Consider the following 26,120-nt stretch of genomic DNA (forward strand, 5'->3'; position numbering starts at 1 on the left):
AACCCGATTACATACTTGGATGCAACCTTACCTTATTGATAAAGAAAGGAGTCTATTTTTTTGTTTGACTATAGATGAACATGAATAATTGCTCCTCCAATATTATTAATAATAAAATTCAAGATGCATGATTATCTCTTAATAGCCCAACACAAGGTACTAATGCACAATTATAAAGTATAGTAGTATAGGAAAAACATGTTTAAAAATCTTAAATGAAGATTGAAAATAAGGTCAACCATAATACATAAACAAAACAAAACAAAACAATTAAGCATGCATCTTTGACTTTTCTTCTTCTAATCTTGAACGTTTACTTCTACACCTATGCTACAAAAATGAGAAGATTTAAGAGGAAATAGTTGTTTTTTTTTTTTTTTTGCTGACAGAGGAAATAGTTGTTTAGGCCAATATATTATTAATAATAACTAAAAAAGCATGTAACAATTTGTATTAACTAAAAATTGTCAAAATAATATGAGTATTGATACATGAGGTTTAAAATAATTGATATCTATTATTAAGGTCATTTTCTATTTTTTAATTCCCTAAATACCCTTGTCCACCAAAATCACTCTCTCTCAAAAACTGAAAACTTTAGGGTTTTTCTTTTGTCTTCTTCGTTTCAAGATGGTTAATCATCTTCAAGATTCAACAACCTCCTGTCGCTTCTCTTCCTGTTCCAATTTGAACGATCTTTATCCTTCTTACTAGTTGTATCTCCAAACAATTTTTCCAGAGAGAGAAAGACTCCCATATATTTTAGTCCATCAGAACAAAAGTGAGGCAAACCCTAGATTATTTGATTCAGGGATATTGATCTTCAATAATGCTAACAATGACGGATCATAGATCAACTAGGTATTTTACAGGTTCTTTTCTAATCATTCTTTTTCATTTTGATTTCTGAGCTTATTTGGAAGTTCGACCTGTTGCTGCTAAGAATTGGCGGCCGAGAAATGTTCAAGTTGCTTCCTGGTAAGTGGCCTGGAACTCCATTACTATTAGAAGTCGGGTGGTGCTAAATTAAACTTCATTTCTTCATCTATCTAGATTTGGTTGAAATCTGAATTAATTTTTAAAGTGAAGTAGGAAGTGTAACTGAAAACTTTTGGGAAAAGTTCTCACTTTCAGGAGCAATGGTTCTCTGTTCATGGGTATAACCATTATTTAAGTATTTTCACTTCAATGAAACTCATGTAATTTTTCTTTCAATGGTATGGGGTTGAAAGAAAAATGATCTACAATTCTAATATTTGAAGTTGAAAAAGGTTGTTGTAGTTCTTCAGGGTTGGTATGCAGGTTCTGATCATTTGATAGAATATATTGGTTGAACTATGCAATTCCTTCACTATTGAAAACCAAAATCTTTGATATGTAAGCAAATTGTGGTTGTATTGAAAGAGAAAGATGGGTGTTTACTGGATTGGGAGAAGATAAAGATGTGATGGCATGGAGTGTCATCATTTCAGGCCTTGCAATGCATGGTCATAATGAAGAATGCTTTAATTTATTTTTCAGATGCAGAATCATGGGGTGATGTTGAATAATGTGCGTTTTTGGGTATTTTGTGTGCTTGTGTTCATGGAGGTATTGTGGCTGAAGGAATGAAGTATTTTGAGATGATGAGTGAGAAATTTGATATTACTCTCTTGATCCAACATTATGGTTTTATTCTTGATCTTTACGGTGAAAGCGAGTTTGTTTACATTCATTTTGCTTATGAGCGAGAACAAAAGTTATAGAGATAGTGGTGGTAGGAAGATTAATTTGTTTATGTATACTTAGTTCAGACTATATTAAGACTATAAAGAGTACTCTGAACTAGATAATGTTTACATTCCAATGCTAAATAATTACGTGGTTCGTCGCTTTTTTAATCCTTTTCGAAACAACTTCAATGTTGTTAGTTATCTTTTTGTCAGGAGTTCAATTGTTTTCTTGTTTCCTAACATTTCTACTTTTTCTTTTCTTCTCAAACTTGAATCTCTTATCTAAACTGCTGCTGATAATCTATGCAAACACATGTTTTCAGTTTACATTATGCAAACACATGTTTGCAGTTTACATTGTTGCAAACACGTTTGCAGAACAAGTTGTTGCAAACACGTTTGCATAACATGTTGGTGCAAACACGTTTGCATAACAGATTGGTGCAAACACGTTTGCATAACAGATTGGTGCAAACACGTTTGCATAACAGATTGGTGCAAACACGTTTGCATAACAGATTGGTGCAAACACGTTTGCAGAAAAACGTAAAGGAAAAAAACGCCGTTTTTTCTGGGGTTTTTTTTTTTTTTGAAAAAAAGTATTGAAAGTGGATCTTGTTAGAAAGCTAATGAAAAATCATTTCTAAATATATAATTTTTATAGCAATCCGACATCTCAAACAAAAGTTATGTTGATTTAAAGTTTAAATAAAAATAAAAGAATTTAGTTACACAAAATGACAAAAAATGGTATTTTAGTATTTGCACACTTTTTTACCTGAATAATAATTTTCAAATGTTGTATGCTTTTTCACTTATTTTCTATATTATTTTGACCTAAATAGAAATTACCTCATTGCCTTAATACAGTTGGCTTCCTAAAGATGATATATTTACTAAAATAGTCTCCTAAAAATGTCCAACTTCGAAAATGAGCTCGTTTTTTTTTTTTAATTTTTTGTTAGTCAACTTTAACAACGAACATTTTCTTCTTTTGAACTCTTCCATTCGAAATTAGTATCCACTATGTCTTTTACCTTTACAAATCTTCTTGTTTTATTCCTTATCTTATTCTCCCCATCTTATCCTTCCTCCTCCATTGCTACCACCACCACCATGACCACTGCCTCACCCCTCTAATCTTTCTTCCTTTCTTTCTGTCTTCGCTTTTTCGCTATCTTGACATACCAATCAATGTAGGTGAAGACCTCCCTCAACAAATCTTCCATGGAGACGAACGAGAAGCTGCTCCTTCGTGTTCTTGGCAGGTTTATTGACTGAAGTTCTACATGACAGTTTGTCGACTGAAGAAGAGGGATAAAGAGATGGATGGTGTCGTTTGATGGCCAGTGGTGGTGATGGGGGATAAAGGAGATGAAGATAAGGGTTTTGCTGTTGATGGTTGTCTGCAGGTTTGTCGGTCCTCCAACCAACAGTCAACAACCATGTTCTAACGAGTTTAGAGGAATGGACAAGGTGCATGGGTATTGATTTTGAATAGAACGATTATTAAAAAAGACAACTGTTAAATTTGATTGACAAAAAAATTATCATTTTAAACGTTGGTCATCTTTAGAGGGGTCATTTTGGCCAACTAGTCATCTTTAGAGACCAAAATGGAGATAACCCGTAGAAGTTCAATAAAACATTATTCCACCAGGGTATTTTCGTCACATTAATGTCATTAAAGGATGAAAGCCCATTCCATGCCTACCTCTTTTCTTTTAAAAAGCAGACCAGAGAAAGCCACAATTTAAACTGTCACCAAACACCAAAAATACTTATCTTATATGATCAAAGTTCATGCCTGAATTAATAAATCTTGATGTATCTTATAGACTTTGGTGTATATATCAATCTATAGAAGTGAAAGACCAAATATTAGGTAATGTGGTTGCCTGAATTATAATCGGACCGTATGGACTTTAAAACCTACCAGACAATTAATGAATCCTGAAGAGAATTAAAATAAGATTAGACTTTTATCTAGAAAAGGCCGTAAGTGGCTTGTTAAAGTTCACTAATGTCATATGTTGCAACAATATATGGTCACAGATGATTTATAGTTGGGTAACCATACTTCTACTGATGGACTTGTAAACCGAACGGACCGATTTGTGGCCTATTTATGAAATCTGCTAAGAAGGGAAAAATAAGAAATGATCTTTCCATGGATAGAGTATTAAGCTACTGATTTGTTAGTGCAGGAGACATATGGTGTCCAATAAACCTAACATTTCAAATATCAGGCCAATGGTAAAGGGTAGATGAAAAAATTCAATGGTTCATTTCATTAAGTCAAAGGTAGAGGGTGAATGAATTGTTCTACCATTCCTTATATTAATCATTCTTCTAATCTCATCCTTCTTCATAATCAACATATAAATAGATAATTCGCAGAGTGTTTACAAACTAGGTTATTGAATAACTTTAATTAGCCCAGGTGAATAAGAACAAAAATGGATTTGTTAGGGGAGTAAAATCACAACATTCAAATAGAAACTAATTAAAAGGTAATCTATATAGGGATTGTCGGTATGTTATTTTCGGTTTACCGATTTAACGAATTGACTCAATGAGTCACTTAACTGAGTTATTGGTGAAACTGGTTGTTACTTTGATTTGATTTTAATGGAAAATCAATTGAAAACATTTTATTCTAATTTGATGGAGAAAGACTAAGGAAGAAAACAATTCAATATCTTTCATATTTCTAACCAATAGTCTCCGTTCTATAGAACAGATGATTCGTAGTCAAATTTAACTATAGATTGAGAATTTAAGAGAGGAATCGTATTCCTTCTGCGTTTGATATATTGCTACAAAATGAATACACTTCTTGATTTGAAAAATCATATTGTCTTTGACTTAGAAATCAGATAAACGAAAGAGAAAAAGATAAATCGGAGGACTCGAAGAAGAATATTTTTAATCGAGGCGAAGTATTTCTCTTTCCTTAAGAAAATTGACGCCTTGTATATTACCACATAGTTCCTGCCATTTGTCTTCGAGGATATAATGATTAAGCTTTCGATTCAATAGTACTTCGAATTAGAAAGCGATCGAACGTGAAAGTACACTAACTTCTGACTTAATTTCAGTGAACTGAACTTACTTCTAATGAAACTCCTTGAAAATGCTCTTAAGTGTTCTACTTAGACTCGCTAAAATGATCTTCTAATAATACTTGATGCTCTAGAGAAAATTGATTGAAATTTGGAGTTCATTTGAGTCCTATTCAAAGAATCGAATAGATGCATTCATTGGGGACACATCTTTTGGGGCTTTAGTGACACATCTATTGAGAAATTTGTGACTTTTCACTTAATTTCAACATATCTTGGTCGGTTGGAATACATGCCCTTAAATCTCGTTCAAAATTGCAGAGAGAACATCAACCATCAGATTTATCCCGAAAGGAGCCCAGAGAAGAGGTCAATAGTCGTTAGATGGCGAGAACGAGATGTCCCACTCAATGCCCGACACTAGTGGAAAGTGTGTCGTTGGATCCTTGCGGATCCACGTTAAGTGCGCGCCCCACCAAGATCTCGAAGGGATCTTTTTTTTTTGCGGTCGTTGGATTGGGGCAGACAAAACGCACATTGGTCGATCTAGAGGCACTCTCATTGCACAAAACTCCAAACCAACATTTTCTTCATGACATTTGGTCCATACCTCAATTATTTTTCGTCCAAACTTTAGACTTGAATATCTCATTCTGAATCAATTTCAAGTGCTTCTTGACTTTAAACTTAAGAGCTCGATGAGACGAATGCAATGTTATGTTGAGTTTGACTCTTCGAACCAATTCAAAATCGACTCCGATTCCAACACAATATTCGCTAAGTATACAGGAGTACAGTACAGTTTTCTTTACTTCTTAGAGGTGACTGCATCCCATTTCTTAACAATTGACATGTTGATATGTAGAAGAATAACCCTAAAGATGCCATGATAATCAATTACTAAATAAACATTGTATTACACTTCTATTTTATAAACTTCTAATTGGGACAAAGAAACCCCAATTGGGAAGAAATCAATTCTAGTTCTACATCCTTGATTTTGCAGTTCAACAAATTAATTGGTAGTTTATAAAACTCACGATTTCTTTATTCACTCTTGACTTCGAAAATAAGGCTACGTGTACCGACATGAAAATTATTAGCCATTAGATTTGTATAGTCGGTACAAACCCCATATTGTCCTGAAAACTAATCTCCACTATGTAAAATATCCAATGGCCAAGATTTGACCATGTATGTGTGTACAATTTATGTGATTTGGGTGTATATAAAAGGGTTATTTCCCAAATGGCCCTCAACTTTGTGACCAGCTTCCTGTCTAGCCCCCTACTTTAGCAATAATTCCTGTATGACTCCTTTTTTCCGTTATCTTTAATTTTCCGTTACTCTCTCCTCCATCTCATTTTCTCTCTCTGCCACATCATCTGTTACGCCACCTCATCATCTTCTCCGGTGAAGGTCGTCGGCCGACCAATTTTCCGGCCGGCGACTTTCAAACATTAAAAAAATAAAAATAAATTTGTTATTCTCTCTCCTCTCTCTCTCTAAATTTTTCTTTTTTAAAAAAAAATATGTCATCTCTCTCTCTAAAACTCCGGCAAAGGGAAGGGCCTTCGCCGTAGTTTAGAGAGAGAGAGGAGAGAATTTTTAAAAAATATTTTTTTTTTAGAGAGAGAGAAAAAAAAAATTTGAAGGTAGCCGGCCGGAAATTTGGCCGGCCGATCCTGACGGAGAAGATGATGATGTGTCGTGCTAAGATGATGTGGCAGAGAGAGAAAATGAGATGGAGGAGAGAGAGTAACGGAATGTTAAAGATAACGGAAAAAGGGGGCCATACGAAAATTATTGCTAAAGTAGGGGCCCAGGCAGGAAGCTGGTCACAAAGTTGGGGTCATTTGGGAAATAACCCTATATAAAATAGAAAGGAAGCCAAGTACAAATTGGAATCCATAAGGGCGTTACCCTAATTAACCAAATCTGTTCGGACTGAAATTGTAAAGTTCGAAGATATTACCCAGACTCGCTTTCGAGCAGAGCTCACGACATAGATAGAGAGAGAAAGTAGAGAGAGAAAGAGAAGAGAGAGAGAAAAGAGTATGGCGTCAACAGCTAGGGCTTTTCTGCTATCTCGCTTCAGTGACCTCTCCCTCCAATCTCCACCTTCATCATCATCTTCAACCTTCATTTCCCGCCATAACCTTATCCTCCCATCACCATTTCATTTCACCACCAAGAAATCTTCATCTTACAATTACCGACCGATCTCTCGTTCCGCCGTCATCGTCGATTGTATCTTCTCCGGTATTGATGGTGGTGGTAGTGGTGGTGTTGCTGATGAATTCGTTTCCACTAAGAATTCAGGTTTCGATCGTGAATTCTCTGTAATTGGTAACATGCTCAAACGAATTGAACCTTTGGATACATCCCTTATTTCCAAAGGAGTTACTTCAATAGCTAAAGATTCCATGAAAAAAACTATCTCCAAAATGCTTGGGTTACTTCCATCTGATCAATTCTCAGTTATAATTAGGGTTTCTAAGGGACCTCTTGAGCATCTCCTCGCCTCTTCCATCATTACTGGGTAACTTATTGGGACTACTAAATTTAGGTTCTTTTTCGTTTATGTGATTTGATTGCTTATAAAAATTGAATTTTTTTTCTGAATTTGTTTGTTTGATTGGTGATTTGTGGTTAGGTATACTATTTGGAATGTGGAATATAGGGTTTCTCTGATGAGGAATTTTGATATTTCTCCTGGGAGTAAACAAGTATCAGTTTATTTTCAGGTTCCTGAGGAAGGTTCTGAAAATAGTGTTGATAAGAGAGAGAGTGGTGATGGTGTATTTGATGGGGGTAGTTCTAATGAAGATTTGGTGGAGAGAGAAACTCCTGCAAGTCTTGGGGATCTCTCACCAGAGGCTCTTGAGTATATAAATATGCTGAAATCAGAGTTGGCTACTAAGGAGAAGGTCATCCCTTTCTCTTTCTTTCTCTTGGTGTATGAAATATCTTATAATTCAATCTTTATATACCCATAAAAAGAATGATAAAGAATCTGGATTAGAAGCTGAAACTTCTATAGATATTCACAAGCGAAAACGATTAGTTAACTTTAGGAGTTCTGACAAGTGGTTTCGTTGTTACGATTCGTATATTGTCCAAATTCTTAACTAACATTGTAACATCGTGGTTCCGTTGTTACGATTCGTATATTGTCCAAGTTCTGACAAGCTTAAAAGCATGCTAACAAGTTCCAAGTTCTAACCAATAATCATGGTGGATAGGAATGAAATTGATAACATTTTCTCTACGCTTGTATAAGAATTAAGAAGTTGTTATAGGATATATATATATATATATATATATATATATATATATATATATATATATGTGAAGTCATGTATTGTATTCACTTAAGAAAATTAAAAGCATTTTATTAGCCTTATATAGAAAAGATTTATAATCAAAGGGATACTGCTCAGTAGCACTTTTTGATTTACTTTCTAAAATTGCGGTCGAAACCACTGCGCATACGTATTTTTATACCATATTTGGTAGTCTGATTCTTGGACTTGACGATGTTTCCTTTTAAATAATTCAAAAGCAAGGATATTCTTTTAAAGGGATGTGTGACTCATCCAGTCTAAAATTGTCCCACATGCTTTCCTGCACGTGGCGGCTTCTTAAATTTGCCTTAAGACCGCTATATTGAATCTATTATATATTTCGAATTCGTAGAAGAGAGTGTGAGAGAAATTCAAGCAAGGAATTAAACATTTCAAGTTCGTAGAAGAGAGTGTGAGAGAAAAATTTGCATTAAGACCGTCATTTTGACCGAAATATTTCCATTTCCATGCCTACCGAAACCGAAATTTAGCTAAGTTTCTCCTAACAATGCTATGTTAAGGAAATAAATTTCGAAATATTTCGGTTGAAATGACCAAATTATTTCCATTTTCATGCCTACCAAAATTTCCACCGAAACCGAAACTTCATTCCTTGAATTCAAGACAGATGAATAGCACCGTTTCAATATGTACACACACACACACACACACACACACACACACACATATATATATATACAACGTTGCTAGTAGATTATGTAAAGACTGTGGAATTGACATATCCTGCACTTTTGTTCAAGAAAAGATATGTGGTATATTTCGGCATTTCGCGAAGCATAGGCCTTCACTAGAAATGTTCTATTAATTTGTAGTACACAATTAATCGAGGAATTAGTGAATGATTTGCTATATGTGTGTTGGTAGACATAAGAATGATTTGCTATATGTGTGTTGTGTTGGTAGACATAAGAGCATTTCATGTGGCAATATACCTTGTCTTCTGTTATATGTCCTCCATATGTTATTGCATACGCTTTACGCGCCTCCTTTCACTTTTGAGTAACTTATTCTGCTAATCATACTGGTCCTTTTGATGCCTATTTGGCATTTTCATGGTATGCGTCTTTTATCTCACTCCTAGTCTGACGATCAAGGTTACATTGTTTCAGGAACTGAATGCTCAGAAGCAGGAGAATATGAAAATGGAGTTTAAGGAAGAGGAGGACGATTTATTGGAGTACTTGCGGTCTTTGGATCCCGAGATAGTAAATGAACTGACTTTTTTATTTGAAGTTATTTTTAACATGATTCAGGAGAGGATTGTTCAGTTCGACTTAGTTTGTTTATGCAAATGCTTTGAACTGTTCGGCAGGTGAAAGAACTATCTCGACCGTCATCTATGGAGGTGGAGGACATTATTCACCAACTTGTGCAAAATATTTCGCAAGGATTTTACAAAGATAATCCTGCCTCTGGTTTTTTTGAAGATTCAGAGAGAGGAAAAATGGAAAGCTATCCAGATGGTGAAGTCGACCCTTCTGACAGTATAGACACTACTCGGGATTATCTTGCGAAGTTAATTTTCTGGTTAGTTTGCTTGCCCTTTTGTATTTTTGTTAACGTCAAATACTACAATTCTTCCGATTTCAAAATGGTAGATTAGTTTGATAACTGTTCCTGGTGTTTTAGCAATTTAGCTGCATCACTCTTTACATTCATACAAACACATTAATATTGAGATATGTTCTTCTGTTGTGAGTCGTGACACTTGGAGAACCAAGTGCCAACTGGTCATTGACAAATATCAGGAACTGACACTAAGAGAAGAAACATTCATTTATTAATATAAGAGACGTTTTGGTAATGAGATTTGCGTGAAGTTAAAATGAAAATATGGACATGGCTCTCCCTCAATGGCTGGTTCAGAGTGTGATGACACGAGTGCTTGTCAAGAACCTTTATTTCCATTTCTTATAGAACCTTTTTTGATATGTGGTTCAGTGACTTCAGTCGGTCATGAATGAACGATCAACTTCAACAATTGAACTCGTTCTGTTAATCAATGTCACTTGATGCAGAAACTGGTGTCGTTTAGGGCTACGGCTATATTGACGTTGTTGCTTTTAGAGAGGGTCTCGCACATATAATAGCAGCTATTTTACCGAGTAGTTAGTCTGTCCGTCAATCAAACTAAATCAGCGAAGCTTTGTGGTCTTAATAGTTAATATTATCACAACTCACGAGTTATTCATTCGGCAGTTTGCGTTCAAATTGTGAAGTTCTCTAGTTCCTCGAAGTCGAGAAGACCGGGTAGTATATGTTGTGTTTATCAAAAGCTAGGAAAATTCGTATTAAGATGCAAACTAAACAATTGAGCCATCTGTTGATGACTTGAAATATTCTGTATGCTTTATATCCTGATATAAATAACACCATAAGACATACCAAGAAGATTTGATGTACCAATATAGCTTCTTCACCACTTAAATAACTTACTTTATACCAGATGTTATCTTTTGAAGGGATGCTAAGTTAATTTTTTCTGAATACTTTTTGGTGGCGATAAAATCTATTATCCGAAAATTCGTGGTTTTTACAATTTGTGTTGAACAGGTGTATGCTAATGGGTCATCACTTGCGAAGTTTGGAGAACAGATTGCACCTGAGCTGCGTAGTTGGGTTGTTGTAAAGATAAAACAGAAAAGAAAGGCTTTGAAATGGAAAGTGTATATATATTTCTTCTTCATTATCAACTTTATCCCCCATGAAAACTCAATATTTTATCAAGGTTTTACTTCTTATTCTTGTTCTAGACATTTCATTTGTTTTGTAAATTCAGGAGACCTTCGGTTAGTCGCTTTAAAATGTAGAAAATCTTACCTAATAAGTGACATTTCGGTGAAGTCGGATAAAATATGCTGTTTATTTTTGTCAATGGAAAATAATGAAATAAATATTTAAGAATGCTGCCAAATGTAGCTTTCTCTACCCTAGTGTGGCCAAGGGTGGCCTCTGATCTTGGGGAACAAGGGTAGTCCTTCAAGCTGGTTTAGTGAAAGCAGCCGTGATGCAATGCCCGGCCCAATCCCGGCCACATACCCCGGCTGGGATTGAGCCGGGCATTTGATCGTTTTCCTTAGTGAAAGAGGTTCTTTTCTAGGATGTTTCAATCACTAAACCACTAGTAGTAAGCATAAGCAATGGGTAAATTTTTTGTAAAAGGAATCTCCTAGGGGCCTATATTGAATTGAGCTTCCACAATAACCTGGGTTCGTCTTATCATCAAAAAAAAAAAAAAAACCTGGGTTCGTCTGAGTAAGTCCAGTTTATTTGAGGAACTTTAAAAAAAAACTAGATCCAAGTATGTATTCAAGAACTATATACACATTGGGAAACTAGTTAATGTTTTAGGGTTGAAAACTTAAAAGACCATAGGCCAATTTTTTAACTTCTTTATGTTTTTATACCTAGACAATACTGATATGGTCTGATTGAAAACTTAGAGACCATAGTATTTTTTTTAAACAAGTTGTTTATGTTTTTATACCTAGACAAGACTCGAGCTTAGTGCCAAATTTTGATCAAATTAATTATTTCTTTTATTTAGCGACAAACAAGAGTGGGATTGTTTATAACTTACTAATACGAGAGTTAAATGGCGTTGATGAAAATAACCCTATCGTGGAGGATGGAGAACTCGTCGTCTAATCTCACTTAGGTTCGAAGTGTGGAAGCGTCTGGCAAACCAACATGGTCTAGATACTCTTTCAACAAAAAAAAAACATGGTCTAGAACTCTAGATACACAATATTAAATGACCCAACACAATTTGAGAATAGTGGTATACAACAACATCAATTTTGTTAGACAATTGTAGGACGACTTTAATGTATTAGCTTCAGGGTGACAAGCAAAAAAATTGCATAGGCATTTAACGCCCGATGTACAACTGGAAATTATGTTACATCAAATTGTGTTTTTGCATCAATGTAGAAAGACTTTTTTAATTGGGATTGACGTAAAAGTTACTAATTTTTTAAGTCACTCCGAACCTTACTTTGTGGACCTACTCGGGGTAGATTTGGCCTGCCCCTTGTTAAACCTACAACTTTTAAAACTTTTGCCCACGTGAGTTACTGCTGCAACAATCAACTGAGCTCCGGAAGCCAGATTAAGACGTAGACATATGCAAGATCTTGTCCGAGGAAATGTAAAAAAAAAATCTGAGAAATCAATCCCACTAAACAACACTTGTAGGCTTGTCATGAAAAGTAGAGGCAAACAAGGTCCATACCCGACCTCAACCATCAAAGGAGGGCAGTCATGCAAATCCAAGCAGAGCAACTAGAAGCTCCCTTTTAATACTAGAAAAATACACTCTATGCATAAGATTACGATACTAGTAATCTTCTCATCAAGACCAACTTATCTAAAATAATTGCAAACAATAAAAAAAAAGAAACCAATAATGGTTTTACGAAGTACACGAACATATTTATTACATAATCAAATGATCATATGTAGGTAGATATAACAATCACTTTTGAGAAAAAAAAAAGAACACAAAATTATCGAAACAGGCCAAACCTTTTATTCGAATTTCAAAGTGAAAAAGCAAGAAATTCAAGTTACTGAAATGCATTAACACAGGAAATGGCAAATAGAACACCCCAAACTAAAATGAACTATACAGAAGAAAAATCGAATTTTACAAGGGAATGAAGTTCAAACAATCAAAATTGATTTCTTTTATTTGTTCACACTTACTAATTTATTTTTCGTGTATTTTTTCTGATTCATGGAAGCACCGCTCGGACTTCTTTCCTATCTGCTCCATATGCCTGCATCAAAGGAATCAAAAGTTTTAAGTGTTTAAGTCCGAGATCGGATTTTGCTTAATTTATGATTGAAAGTACAAAAGAAGTATTTTCATATAAGGAGCTAGAGGGATGATTAAAAAGCCAGCTTTATTTCAAAATCGATTAAAAAGAGGCAAAGTGATGTAAAATAAATTCGCGTTACTACCACATCAAGGCGAACTATAATAGTTATCTGGAAGTACTATTGGTGGTTCAAACACCAAAAGCTAGCTCAAGAAGTCAGACGTTCATTCACTCATATAAACTCGTGCCCATTTGGTGTGGGACTATTTGAACAAGCACATATATTATGCATTTCTCTTACATTTAACGACTTTTAGTTGATGTCTTGTATTCGTTAAATTTCACATCCCTCTACGGCGACTATATGTGATATAACCCTCCATATTAGTGACTTAAAACACTATCTTTTCCCACACAAAAAATGTAAGAACTAAGAAAGTTAGACATTATATATAGATGAGTTGGAGAAGTATCCGGTAGAGTCAATGACATGAGTTGTTTACCTCAACTCCAAATCCTTTAACATACACATTCGTGAAAAGTTCATCAGGTTCAGGCATTGGGCTCTCCTGTATATATGTAACAAAAATCGATCAGAAGAATAGTACTTTAAGCAAAGTTTCCATAAATAATGTAATAAGTTTGTCGGGCTTTAGGCCTCTTTCATGTTGTTGGGCTTTAGGCTTCTTTCATTATAAGTTTAACTTAGGTGGTTATCGTGCTTATCACATCTTCATGGTGTATCAATTCCTGTAACGACTAACGTAGATTGTAGTCGATTTCTCAAAAAAAAAAAAAATAGAATAAGCAAAGTTTCCCTGAAACAGAATTCTAAACCCTATAAATAATTTATATGGCAAGTGGTGTTTCTTACCTTGGCTTGAGCAATGGCATCATCTACTTCCTTTCTTATTTCCTTCTCAATATCCTGCAAAAAGACAGTGTTTAGTCTTTGAAAGCCCCGATGAAAAAAATTGGATCACTTCCTATGGGATTAGTTGAGAATGATTCGGATCTAGTTCATGGCCTATTAGAAGTAGAAGGCGAAAGAATTTCCTCACAAGCCATCATCAAGGTTCTTATTTGGTTGAGATCTATTTACATGTTATAACAGAACATAATAGAATATATACCTTTAGCTCCTTTTCGGTAGCTACGTCATGAGTGAAAATCAACTTCCTTAATCTTTCAATTGGATCGCGCCCCTGAAATGAAAAAACTCCCGAAGTTACAAATTACAAGCAAATACACGAAGCTATATACATTTAGGACCCTTTAAATTTGGATCAAAATGAATAAAAAGTATAGGAACTTACTTGTCTTATGTAACTAATCTCATCACGCGTTCGGTATGTGCTCCCTGGATCTGACATGGAGTGCCCGTGGTACCTATAAGTATCCATCTCAAGAATCTGCGTATAACATCAAGTAATATTCTTAGGAAAATTGTTTTGATCGTGTGGGCACCATAGAAAATACATTACTACAACAATAGAGCAAACCTAAATCTTTTCATTCAGATATTGGGGCAGTGACTCCCGAAGAGTTCCGTTTATAGTCCCTGGCATGTCTGGCACATCCAAGGCATGCCCGACATGACCGATAGGGATCCTACCCTAAAATTTGTTTGATTTCGTTGGACGCAACTTAAGGTGTTATGGGTATTGACCAAAATAACCCCCACCCCCACCACACACACAAACCATAAGACGATTAGTACACATATTTTGGTCACATACCCCCGACTAACCATAAGGAAATAGCGGGTCAGGTGCAGGCCTGGAGGAACTGTACGCAGGTCATTCCCATAGCTGGTTCTTCTGTGCCGTGACGGGTAAATGGTCGATTAAGCAGACCGACACGGCTATTTGTGATCACACCATTGAGGCTATCCATGGCATTACAATTCTGTTTTTATGATAGTATATATACTCACAATTGGTCCATTAGTCAGAGCATATTCCTTTGCAAATTTACATGCCTGCTTCACAGCAAAAGCATCCATCCCATCTACCTGTTTACACATTATGAAGCAAGTTTGAAGACATCCATAATCATGGTAGTGTATTTATCTCATAAAACAAAGATAACCCTAAAGAGAAAAAAACAAAACTATTCAAATAAACGAGACTCTCAAGCGCCTTTGACATGGACTAACAATGGAGCACCCAAGTGAAATGGGTGTCTATGCCACTAGGAGTCCAGACTCTAATCAAAGTAACAAGCTGAGCCTGGAATTTAAAGTCATAGGTGTTTGGGGTGCCTACTGATTTTTCTGATAAAAGTTACACCATCAGCCCATAGGGCCCAATAGAAAAGGCCCAAATCCAAACAAAAGAAATTGCAGCTTACCTTTAAACCAGGTACATAATCTCCACGCGTATAATAAGCTGGATTCTTTGCGGCTCTCTCAGCCGATGTCCCCATTCCGACTATCAAAAGCAAGCAACCAAACAATAAGAAAAAGGAAAATGGTGCTATGTCCGGCACCAATCCCGGTGTGCTGACATGTCAGGCCATGATCTAGAGAGAGAAAGTAAAATTTTTTCTCTCTTTACATCTTGATCCGACACGTCAGCCCACCGGAATTCGGTCTGGACTGGTGTCGGTCATAGCATCACGCCTGCTACATAACAAAGGAAAATGAGAGTGCCCGGCCACAATCTTGGCCCGCACTTTATAACGAAAAAAATTAAAAGAATTTATGTTTTATCGTGTGCTCAATTGTGTCATATCAAAAAGATAGGAAATTAAGCCCTTGTTTTTTTTTTTACTTACATTTGTTATTTTCACAAACCAAAACAGCAGGTAAATTCCAAAGAGCAGCCATATTCAAAGCTTCAAACAATTGGCCTTGATTAGCAGCACCATCTCCATACATAGAAAAACTCACAGTCCCATTTTTTGAATACTTTTGAGCAAAAGCTAAACCAATCCCAAGAGGAATTTGAGCACCAACAATCCCATGACCACCATAAAACCCTAATTCCTTTTTATAAAAATGCATTGACCCACCTTTCCCTTTAGAACAACCCCCTTTTCTACCCATTAATTCAGCAAAAACTTCAAATAAATTTCCACCACGACCTAAAAATATACAATGATCACGATAAGCTGTTATTATACAATCTTTTTTTGTTATAGCTGATTCCATTCCAACTGAAATTGCTTCTTGACCATCATATAGATGACAAAATCCACGAATTAGTTTCGATTTGTATAACGAATCAGCTGCAATTTCCATTCTACGCATAGTAGCCATGTCTTTGAAGAAAGTTAGAAGTTCTTTTGGTGTTGTTTCTAGGGTTCTCGATGGTAATTCACAATTGTGAGCAGAAAATGGCATTAATGTTTCGATTGTAATTGGGTTTTCATCTGTAGATGATGAAAATGAACGATTCAAAGATGATGATGATGATGATAAGAGTGGTCGAAGAAGATTAGATCTTGATAAAGATGTTATTTGATTGAGAGACATCTTTGTGGTTTTGTTGTTGGTTGAAGTTTTAGAGAGAGAGAAAGAGCAGAGAGGAAGATGGCGGGAGCGGGAAATGAAAAAGAAGACTTTCTAATCTTCTACTAGTATTAGTTTCTCTCTCTAAATAGTTGTATCATTGACAAGTTGTAAACATTGTCACGATCGTTGGATGAGATGACTTTGATATCAAATAGTTTGACTATGTCTATTTGGACGAAGGATTCTTTCTCTATACATGATTCAGGATATTAAATTAATGCAAGTGAGATTTAGAAAATAATATAATGTGGGATTATATGGCTCATGGGCATGTCTAGAGGTACACAACTTAATAAAAAAAAAAGGGTTAGGGGTCACATTGAGAGGTGGTACTGTGGTAGTCAGAACAACAAGCTGATTTAATTCACAAGTATGACATATAGGACAAGGGGGTGGGAGTCAAGCGGATATGATCGTCCATGAGCATCTGAAGCATCAAACATGCGCAGGTCAAATTCAAAAGATATTAAGGTAAGCGGGTTAATTGGATGGATAATTTTGAAATTTGCATTGTTCATCGTCCGCCCAAGACCGTTAAGATGCTCGGGTCATCCGGGTATGGACAGTGTGTGTAGCGGGTAAGCCCATGACATGAAAATGTTCGCTTCTTCCTCTCCAATTATGAAGTGTCCAAACACCTTTCTTAATTCTAAAGAAAGTTATTTGTTTTGTTCCTTTTGAGAATTTAATCCCACGTTAAAACTAATGAAATTTTCTCATAGGATTTTGAAAATATTAACTTATCCCACTCCTTGCTCCCTCAAAGCCAATCACTACTTCACCACCCCACTAAGAATTTTCATGACACGTTGCAAAGCAATGCATTCAATTTGTGTGTCTTTCCTTATTGTTTACCGTCTTTAACTAGGCCCAGCAACCCAGATCTGTTGGACTTCATCAACTCAATTAGTTCAGTATCATTAGGCGATGCTAAGTGGGCGAGCGCAAGGGCATGGGGAGGTGTGCGGGTAGAGGTTTTCCCCGCCCACCAAAACTTGGCTGACTGGGTGGGTTGTACCCGAGACAGACGCGGGCATCCATGACCCTCGTTGAGCTCGGGTGTAGGTCGCTGATGCGGCAAATATGTGTTGCATCTGCATCTTATATCAAATTTGACAAACTTAAACTCATTTGTAGTCAATAAACATAATTTTTAATTCATGCAACTACGAAGATTCTGAATAAACAATTCTGCACAAATAAAGAACTTCTATCCTGCACGAATCTTTAACTCCCAACTCCACCCACGGATTGCATAAAAATCAAAACAAACCGACCACCCAGTTGACTAATACAAAAACAGCGGACAATTGGACCCAAATCAATTCAATCTTCAGGTCAATGTCACAAGGAGAAAATTCTAAATAAGCACCCCATGTTCGAAGTAATGCGACAGTGACAGTCGGCTGAGTACATGATATTATAGAGCTTTAAATTTGAGATTATGATTCTATGAACTCATCTAGGAATCCAACAAGCCGAAAAACACTGCCACTCGAATATTCCATAGCTATTTCACCTAGCATTTAACTGTGATGTAACCGCTGAGGCCTGAGGTTAACTTTGCATTACGTTGGGAGAATATGTAGTGAAACACTAGTTGCAAATTTATTGTTACTAGATTTTCATATTGGGTAATTCTAAAGGCTCCTCTTAAAAGTGATATTAAATCCTCTTTTCCTCACACTCCCCTTCAAAAATTTGTCGTCCAATAACACTTTGGAGAAGCGCCTTTAAAATTGTCCTTTCATACGTCCGAGTTATATATGTAAGAATAAGGGTGCCCATAACGTGAAATAATTTGATATAGAAAACCAAATTGATTACTCAGTTGGTATCGTGTGGTGATAGAAGGCAGAGCGGGGGGCTTGTGTCGCCATAGCTGTACCATGTAAGTGCCTATAACTTATAACCACATTGGAAACAAAACTAAAAACTAAAATAAATAAATATAAAGATACATTAATGTTGGGGGCCTATAGCCGCTTAAGATGTGAAGATTGATTCCCTGGTCATGGACTCATGGCTCATGGCTCATGGGGATATCTAGTAGCTTCTAAGTTTAAGGACCATCTTCTTATGACCTAAATTTAAGCCTGTTTAGGGCTTGGGATAGGAATTGAGCTTGGGCTAGGAACTGAACTTGGGCTTGGGATTAGATTTGGACTTGGGCTGTAAATTGAGTTTAGGTAAGGAACTAAACTTGGGCTTAGATTTGGAGTTGGAGATGGTCTTGGCCTCTTGGGCTGTAAATTGAGCTTATGTTTGGAACTAAGCTCGGGTTTGGGATCAAATTTGGACTTGGTGATGGTCTAGGCCTGTGAATTGAGCTTAGGCTAGGAACTAAACTTGGGATTAGATTTGGACTACGGTTTTGGGCTGTGAATTGAGCTTAGAGCTAGGAACTAAACTTGGGGTTGGGATTAGATTTGGACGTGGGATGGTCTTGGGCTCTTGGGTTGTGAATTGAGCTTAGGCTAGGTATAACTCGTGCCTCCGGCACGGACGCTTCAATTGAGCGTTGTATGCGTCTTACTGTTGTCAAAAGAACTTTGTGTGGATAGACATTTTGTTATTACAATTATGGATCTTCTCTTTACTAAAACAAACCAAACCGAATATTTGAGGATGTAAAACTTCAAAACTAAATTAGATTTGCTTACTGTCATTATACAATATGAAAAATATAAAATTACAAAATTTGTAACAAAATCATTATTAACTTCTTCGAATTTAATTTTTCAACTGGTTTTAAATTCTATAAAAATTTAAGGACAAAGAAATTGGAACTTGAGAAGATAACATAGGTAAAAAAATGTACATTACTTTAAGCCGAAACATCAACCTGCTTCTTCTGAGGTGTTTAAATATTAAATCGACGGAAGTTGGAGAACATAAGTTGTGCTTGATTTGTTCTTCTTCTTTGCAATTCATTTAGCTTCTCTACATCGGAAGACAAAAACAAAAACCCCTTTTAGTCCAATAAAAATTAAATAAAGCCAAATTGATTAATCCCTAAAAAAATTCAGTTTAAAAACTTGTGAAATTTAGTGGCAAGAACTGATTTGGAGATATTTACTCAGAAGAAACAAACCTGCTTTGTAATTCGCTAAAGAAGAAAACTTCATACAAAACAACAACATAAACCGATGAATGAAAGAAACATAGGAACCCATTGTAGTTGATTTTTTTTCGAAGTTTGAATGGACATTGTAGTTCAAAATAAACTAATAACATCCATAGTTTGAATGGACATTGTACTAAAATAATTTTTTTCTCAAATTAGCTAGTAAAGAGAAGTCATTGACTTATTTCCCAAAACTATATAACATCTATTATTTTTCAAAAATACAATATAACATCCATAGTTTCTAATCATTAAACTAAAACAAATGCTATATAACATCTAAAGCAACAAAACTATGGATGTTTTGGGACAAGAAAAAACTAAAGCAACAAAACTATATAAAATCTATGATTCAACTTCAAATTTGAAAATGAGCAGGATATTGATTGGAAAATATTGTTTTTAATAACTATCTTATATAATATATACGACTGCATGTTTTGGGACATGAAAAAACTAAGCTCCGAAAATATTAATTATCTTTAGGTGCCCTTTTAAAGTGAGCACGACAATTTATGACTATATATGTGTATGCATCTCTGGAATCCAACTGAACACAGAAAAACAGCATAAATCCTATGGTGGAACATCTAAAGCTTGTTAGGAGTTAGGACAGATTGAAAAAAATTCATACGCAAATCTGTGCATGATGTCTACAGTGTTTCATGTCTTAGAGAGTCAACTACAACTTAAGAATGATGGAGATATTTGCTTTTCGTGATGGTCATGTTTAACTATTACACAAATAGGTATAGGAAATGCATCATTTTACTTGAAGCCAACTGCTCCAAAAATGTACATAAGAAGTAGATTTCAGCTGTAAATAGTCAAGTGGCAAAACGACCCATTCGGAGTTTCATTGGTTAAAATTGCTATTACAAAACAGACACCCATTATTTGAAGTGTTTTACTCAATATACAAGCCAAGAGGTGACCCTTTCGGAGTTTTATATGTTAAAATTGCTTTTACAAAAAGACAGTAGATCTAGTACTAAAAAGGTAGAGAAAGTGGATGCAGAGCAGTAAGATTGATTGAAGTCTTTTATCAAACAATGCCGGCAAGAGTCTTAATAGTTTGAAATTGGTATTTATATATTACATTTCCTGAAGCAGTAATGAAGCTGGCAACCTTATTAGAAAGGGACACTAATATGAGTCGGTTTTGTTTCGAACGTGCATTAAGTCATAATCCAATCTAAGGAAACTTATCTAATGAGACCATCATCCCCTACTGAATATGTTATACATAGAATATGTTATTTCAAACGTACAATAAGTAAGGGATTAGGATTCTAGCATATGTTATATTAACATACTCACAAGTCACAAGTAAGGGATTAGGATTGTAGCATCTACCACTACTGAATTTGAGCATCTAACACTACTATTATACTGTATTAACATACTCACAAGTCACAAGTAAGGGATTAGGATTATAGCTTCTACCACTACTGAATTTGAGCATCTTACACTAATGAATTCTCTGAACAGTCTAACACTAATGAATTCTCTGAACAGTCTAACACTAATGAATTCTCTGAACTGTCTAACACTAATGAATTCTCTGAACAGTTGGGTATAATCCTTCCAGGATTTATATCAAATAGGTTGTGTGCAACTACCATTTTCATCAATATATCAAATGTGAAACAACTAATTACAGAACTCAGAAATCATAGAAACTTACCGATTGGATGATTAGTGAGACGCCCAACTCAGAAATCACCACCTTATCTCTGCACCATAAAGAAAAAAGAATCAATTCAGAAAACTAAGAAGTTGAGAAAACTACACAACCAGAAAACTAAGAAGAAAACTCATTACAACTCACCCTAAGAAGAGAAAACTCCTCAATGATGATCAAATACTTAGGTTTCCACAGTTTTATAGTGGATTTCAATGATAAAATAATGGGATTGACCATTATTTCTGGCGTTAGAAGTATTTAATTTTGGAGTTACGAAAATTTTAGGTTAGGAAATGGAAGATGGTGGGATAGGAATTGGAAGATTGGGTGGTGAAGAGAATTGATTTCAGAAATAATTTCCCCTTACCGGATATCTTAGTATTTTTAATGTTTAGATTTTTAAACGGTTAGATTTGATATGGCGGTCAGATTTATATGTGGGTTTGTCTATTTGCACGGGATATTTTGACGGTGAGATTGAACGGTTACTTTTTTAACGGTTAGATTTGAAGTTATTTTTTAACGTATAGATTTTTTAACGATTAGATTTGAGATGGACGACCAGATTTATCTCTGGGTTTGTATTTGGTTTGTCAAAAAGTTTGTCCTCGTCATCATTCTTCATTCTGTTTTATATAATAGATTATTAAGATTATCAACTTCACAAAAAAAGACATTAAGAAAAAAAGAAAAGAGCATCCACATACACTTGAATGAAACATAGAGAAAACCTAGACATTCTTTGCTCAGGTGTTTTTATAAGGGTGAATTTCTGTACGTATCACATTACCAAAATGAGATTATCAGGACTGCAGTTTCATGAATAACAGAAACCCAATATACATGGGAATTCGAAAGCCCTGTTGAAAGTTAACCAATAATTGTAATTGTTCCTTTCGCTGTTATGAAATCCAACTTAAATGTTTTTTTTTCCTGACTTGTGTCGTGTGCCTCACTTGTCTGACTGGGAGACTCGGGCTGATTTTGGGTCCATTTAATTAGGCATAAAATAAGTCTCCATCGCCTGAAATAACCTGAAATGACTATTTTCCTTGACCAAAACAAGTCAGACTCAGTCTACTCTGATTCGGACATGTCAGATCAAGCAAGTCGGATTCAAAGGAGTCAGGTTTTCTGTTACGAATACGGAAAGCTTAACCTGGTTTGGGATGATCGTAATCAATTACAAGGATAAATCCCTGACTCGGTTCTATCAAGGAAACAAAGAGATATAGTGCAGGTAAACCTGAAAAGACAAATATCTGATAAAGCTATCTGTTGGATCCAAATAATGGATAGGGAGTTTACCATTCTTGGCCTAAGACCAGAACCATAACCGATCAACCTGAAAAGACGATCATCCTATACCAGCAAGGTGAGTAAACCTTATTTTGGGTTCAACAAACACTATTTCATCGTGTTAATAAATAACAAATTCACATAATAAGTTCTAATTCATACATAAAGACGATTGATTCACAACTATATGACCAATATAATACCATTTACTCTAAAATAATGGAGGCGATGAGGAACACATCTCCCAAAGAAAAGCTTAGGTATAAACTGCATACCATAGGTTCAAGGTCGAGCAAGATTATTTTACTGTAGATTTTTATGTCAAGATAAACAATACAATGGAGGATAGTTTTTACTAAGATAGTAAGATTTCAGTATTAGAGCAATCAAGTAACGCTTACTTGCCCAAAGGCCCCAAACTACATTTCTATCTACTTATTCAATTAATCGGTCAGGAGTAGGCTGGTTGATGGCAGGTATTGACCATGTCAAGGAATCACCTTGACTGCAATGAACTATGGGTGCAGATTCCCTTCTCTTGAAATACTGAAAGGTACGAGTTTAATAAGACAATCAAATCATATTCTAAACAATAGTTAGCTGACCATCAAAGCTGCTGACTATCAAAGGTGCTGACTTAGATTTATATATACGTCATATTTTCTTTATACATGAAGAACCAATCACCAACTGAAGTAGACTATTCCAACTACCTACGATTCCTTTCTCGGTTTCTCCTATCACAAGATGAAGGTCAATAAGCGACAGCAGTAAAGAAAGTATAGCAGCATTTAAGAACTGTAACAACAATCTAACATAGGTTAAAGGTGTCCAATTAATCATCATGAACTCAATGACGTCCTGCTGCTTCTGCATAACCTAAATCAGAGCTTAAGACAAAACGACAAGCATAACCACTTCGGGAAAAGGTATCCTGGGCCAGTATGTGAAAGTTCAATCTCTGAGGTAATTTTTATCAAGATATTGGAAAGTAAAATACTACTAACCTGCAATAGAGATTCCTTCACCCATATGTTAGATATTCTCATAAAACAGTTCTTCCTGCAACTTCATATAGAGTAGAAATTATAGATAAAAAAAAACACCTTGCAAAATTTGCAAAACTAAGAATAGAGGAAAAAATTAACGCAACGAACAAAACAAGCTACTGAATTGAACCTCATGCACCGTTATCTTTATAACTTTCTCGATGTGATGTAGGCGACTACCTCAATGGAAGCAACTATATATCAATTAAAAATGTCTATAGATTAATTCAAATGCAAATGAGAACCATAAAATAATAAACGAGACATAATAAGCTAACTAAAATATACTGCAGTTAATGTTTTGACGTTTCGAAGTACCTATACCACCTTATTTATTCACACGCGCACATTAATCCTCTACATCAACACTATATAGGTCCGTAAACAAAAGAAATTTTGTAACCCTCTATTCACATCTACCTCGACCAGAACAGAAGATCATATACCGAACGGAAGATCACACATAGTACTTAACCCAACAAACACCAAGAAAGAACAATCCCCGCATATATTCCTAGGAACAAAATTCAAAACACTGAGTTTCTTTCACTAAGATCATGTATTCATGCTAACAGAACGAGCAAAACGGAATTGTACAGCTCCTCCATTTTTGTCATTCTTGGCTGCCACTTCGTTACCCGAATCATATTTCTTCCTACAACCAGGGCAACGCCCATCGCCTTCCATAATCCTTTTGTGGCAGAAAAGGCAAAGCCGAAATCCGCACAAACATGGGAGGAAACTTGTATCGGTAGGATCAAGATCTTCACAGCAAATTGGACAAGATGAAGGTTGTGAAGTACAACTTTGACAACCCCAATTACCGCCTCCATGACCAAAAAGCCTTTCCGAATTCATGGGAAAACTGTATTGTTTGGCGAGATTTGGTAAACTCTGTGGACGAAATGCATCATCTGGTCTCCAAGCACGACAAGATTCCCCCATTTTTGGAACCTTTTTGTTACATTCTGAGTTCAATGAACCAATTTCACACTCCTTGTTAAGAATTTCAAGATTAACATCAGAACCAAAAACCTGTTTCGAATTAGGGTCATGACTCTTCTTATCCTCATCAGCTATTAATGCATCCGCAATAGCTTCCCAATCATCGAGGCATCCATCATCATCATCTTCTGCGTCTTCTTCTTCCTCACTGAAATTTCTGGAAGAACTGCCGCAACTGCTACTGAAACTGATACTACCAACATGATTCTTCCTCGAATCCTGACTTCCAAAGACACTACTCAATGGAGTATTAGTCAAATACTCCAAATCGCTATCATTCAAACTGGAATTTTCACCTCCTGACCTAGTTTCCAAATCCTTTGAGGAAAGTTTGTCCCTTTCGTGAGACGATTGCATCAAAGGAGAACTTCTAACATTTGATTCATCCTTAAACCCCTTGTTTTTCACTGAATTAAACAATCAAATCATCAATCTCACCTACCCGAAATTCGTTTTCAAATGTCAAACAAAATTAAGAAAATTAAACGTTCTTTCAAGAGACAAATTATCGGAATACCTTGAGAAAGCCATTGTTCGCGTTTCGCTTCGAACTTGCACTGCTTCAATTTGGCTAACCTATTTGTCTGGATCGAAGTATGAAAATAAACAAACAAAATCCCAATCATTTATTTGAAAAATAAACGATAAATTACACATGGAAGAAAGGATAAACCTAGATTTGAAGAAATTTGAACTAATAAAGATTCGATTTTACCCGCTTTTTCTTCCCCATATCCTTCGAGAATGCAGGAACAGGACTGTTCATGATTGAATTAGAACTCATAGCTCCTCCAGTTGAATGCAAAAAGACAGACGAAGAAACCCTAGTTCAGATAAAACCCCAGGAAACTGAAACAGAACCCCAACGAGAAGAGAGAGATAGACAGAGGGAATGGATAACGGAAACGCCTGTGACTGTCTTTCTAGCTTTTCGATATTTTTTTTGCCTGTGTGGCGTCAGAGAAAACCTTATAGCCCTCTCTATAAATAGATCTTAATTACAACGAGGACCCAAATTCTTAAGAGATTTCTTTTTTGGCCCCCTACTTTGTGATCAGCTTCCTTGCTGACCCCTTGTTTTTCGTAAATTCAAATTTGACTCATTTTTGTTAACACCGTCAGTTAACTTTAATGGTTAATTTTTTTGTTTCCATCTGCCTTTCTTATGCAAATAATATTTTTGTTCAAAATTGACCCCCTTAAATATGGATCAATTCTCAAAAAAATCCAACCTTTTAGACCAAACTAGGGGGCCAAAATGGTATTCACTTAAGAAAAAATTTAAAACATTAAACACCTCATCTCTCCCTCTCTCTCCTTCGCATCATCTTTTTCGCCACCTCATCATCTTCTCCGGCGAAGGTCATCGATCGATAAAGTTTTCCTCCAACCATTAATTTTTTTCCTTCTTTCTTTTCTCTCATCTCTTTACTCCATCTCTAAAGCTCCGGCGCCGGAACACTGGTTT

General features: G+C 35.7%; 3 protein-coding genes and 1 long non-coding RNA gene across 4 annotated transcripts; 1 reads left to right on the top strand and 3 right to left on the bottom strand.

Annotated features, from left to right (window-relative positions):
• Nucleotides 1-6,680: 6,680 nt before the first annotated feature.
• Nucleotides 6,681-10,999, top strand: LOC147532563 (uncharacterized). Its single transcript, XM_086646934.1, has 5 exons — nucleotides 6,681-7,319; nucleotides 7,434-7,707; nucleotides 9,255-9,350; nucleotides 9,458-9,672; nucleotides 10,699-10,999. The coding sequence occupies exons 1-5, from the start codon at nucleotides 6,835-6,837 to the stop codon at nucleotides 10,772-10,774; spliced, it is 1,146 nt and encodes a 381-aa protein (XP_086503060.1). The 5' UTR covers nucleotides 6,681-6,834; the 3' UTR covers nucleotides 10,775-10,999.
• A 1,555-nt stretch (nucleotides 11,000-12,554) lies between these two features.
• LOC147532564 (pyruvate dehydrogenase E1 component subunit alpha-1, mitochondrial-like) lies at nucleotides 12,555-16,656 on the bottom strand. The gene is made up of 8 exons (XM_086647228.1): nucleotides 15,747-16,656; nucleotides 15,321-15,400; nucleotides 14,905-14,982; nucleotides 14,285-14,380; nucleotides 14,102-14,173; nucleotides 13,843-13,896; nucleotides 13,472-13,537; nucleotides 12,555-12,926 (listed from the first exon to the last, which is right to left on the bottom strand). The coding sequence occupies exons 1-8, from the start codon at nucleotides 16,444-16,446 to the stop codon at nucleotides 12,882-12,884; spliced, it is 1,191 nt and encodes a 396-aa protein (XP_086503354.1). The 5' UTR covers nucleotides 16,447-16,656; the 3' UTR covers nucleotides 12,555-12,881.
• Nucleotides 16,657-19,106: 2,450 nt separating this feature from the next.
• On the bottom strand, nucleotides 19,107-21,866 carry LOC147532565 (uncharacterized). The gene is made up of 2 exons (XR_015227837.1): nucleotides 21,300-21,866; nucleotides 19,107-19,428 (listed from the first exon to the last, which is right to left on the bottom strand). It is a non-coding gene; the product is annotated as an uncharacterized LOC147532565 (long non-coding RNA).
• Nucleotides 21,867-23,899: 2,033 nt separating this feature from the next.
• Nucleotides 23,900-25,611, bottom strand: LOC147532566 (uncharacterized). Its single transcript, XM_086648851.1, has 3 exons — nucleotides 25,368-25,611; nucleotides 25,170-25,236; nucleotides 23,900-25,059 (listed from the first exon to the last, which is right to left on the bottom strand). The coding sequence occupies exons 1-3, from the start codon at nucleotides 25,434-25,436 to the stop codon at nucleotides 24,203-24,205; spliced, it is 993 nt and encodes a 330-aa protein (XP_086504977.1). The 5' UTR covers nucleotides 25,437-25,611; the 3' UTR covers nucleotides 23,900-24,202.
• Nucleotides 25,612-26,120: the final 509 nt, after the last annotated feature.

This window comes from Eschscholzia californica, unplaced genomic scaffold, assembly GCF_041429995.1.
Source record: "Eschscholzia californica isolate CP2 unplaced genomic scaffold, dmEscCali1.0.p SCAF_6, whole genome shotgun sequence".
Lineage (NCBI taxonomy): Eukaryota > Viridiplantae > Streptophyta > Magnoliopsida > Ranunculales > Papaveraceae > Eschscholzia > Eschscholzia californica.

Bases quoted from the DNA above. Each gene is read 5' to 3' on its own strand.
- LOC147532563 (XM_086646934.1), top strand. From the start codon at position 6,835: ATGGCGTCAACAGCTAGGGCTTTTCTGCTATCTCGCTTCAGTGACCTC. The intron at 7,320-7,433 runs GTAACTTATTGG...ATTTGTGGTTAG, and splicing joins GCCTCTTCCATCATTACTGG to GTATACTATTTGGAATGTGG. The intron at 9,673-10,698 runs GTTAGTTTGCTT...TGTGTTGAACAG, and splicing joins CTTGCGAAGTTAATTTTCTG to GTGTATGCTAATGGGTCATC.
- LOC147532564 (XM_086647228.1), bottom strand. From the start codon at position 16,446: ATGTCTCTCAATCAAATAACATCTTTATCAAGATCTAATCTTCTTCGA. The intron at 14,174-14,284 runs GTAAGTTCCTAT...TTTTCATTTCAG, and splicing joins AGATTAGTTACATAAGACAA to GGGCGCGATCCAATTGAAAG. The intron at 13,897-14,101 runs GTATATATTCTA...GTCTTTTTGCAG, and splicing joins CTACCGAAAAGGAGCTAAAG to GATATTGAGAAGGAAATAAG.
- LOC147532566 (XM_086648851.1), bottom strand. From the start codon at position 25,436: ATGAGTTCTAATTCAATCATGAACAGTCCTGTTCCTGCATTCTCGAAG. The intron at 25,237-25,367 runs GTAAAATCGAAT...ACTTCGATCCAG, and splicing joins ATATGGGGAAGAAAAAGCGG to ACAAATAGGTTAGCCAAATT. The intron at 25,060-25,169 runs GTATTCCGATAA...TGTTTAATTCAG, and splicing joins CGAACAATGGCTTTCTCAAG to TGAAAAACAAGGGGTTTAAG.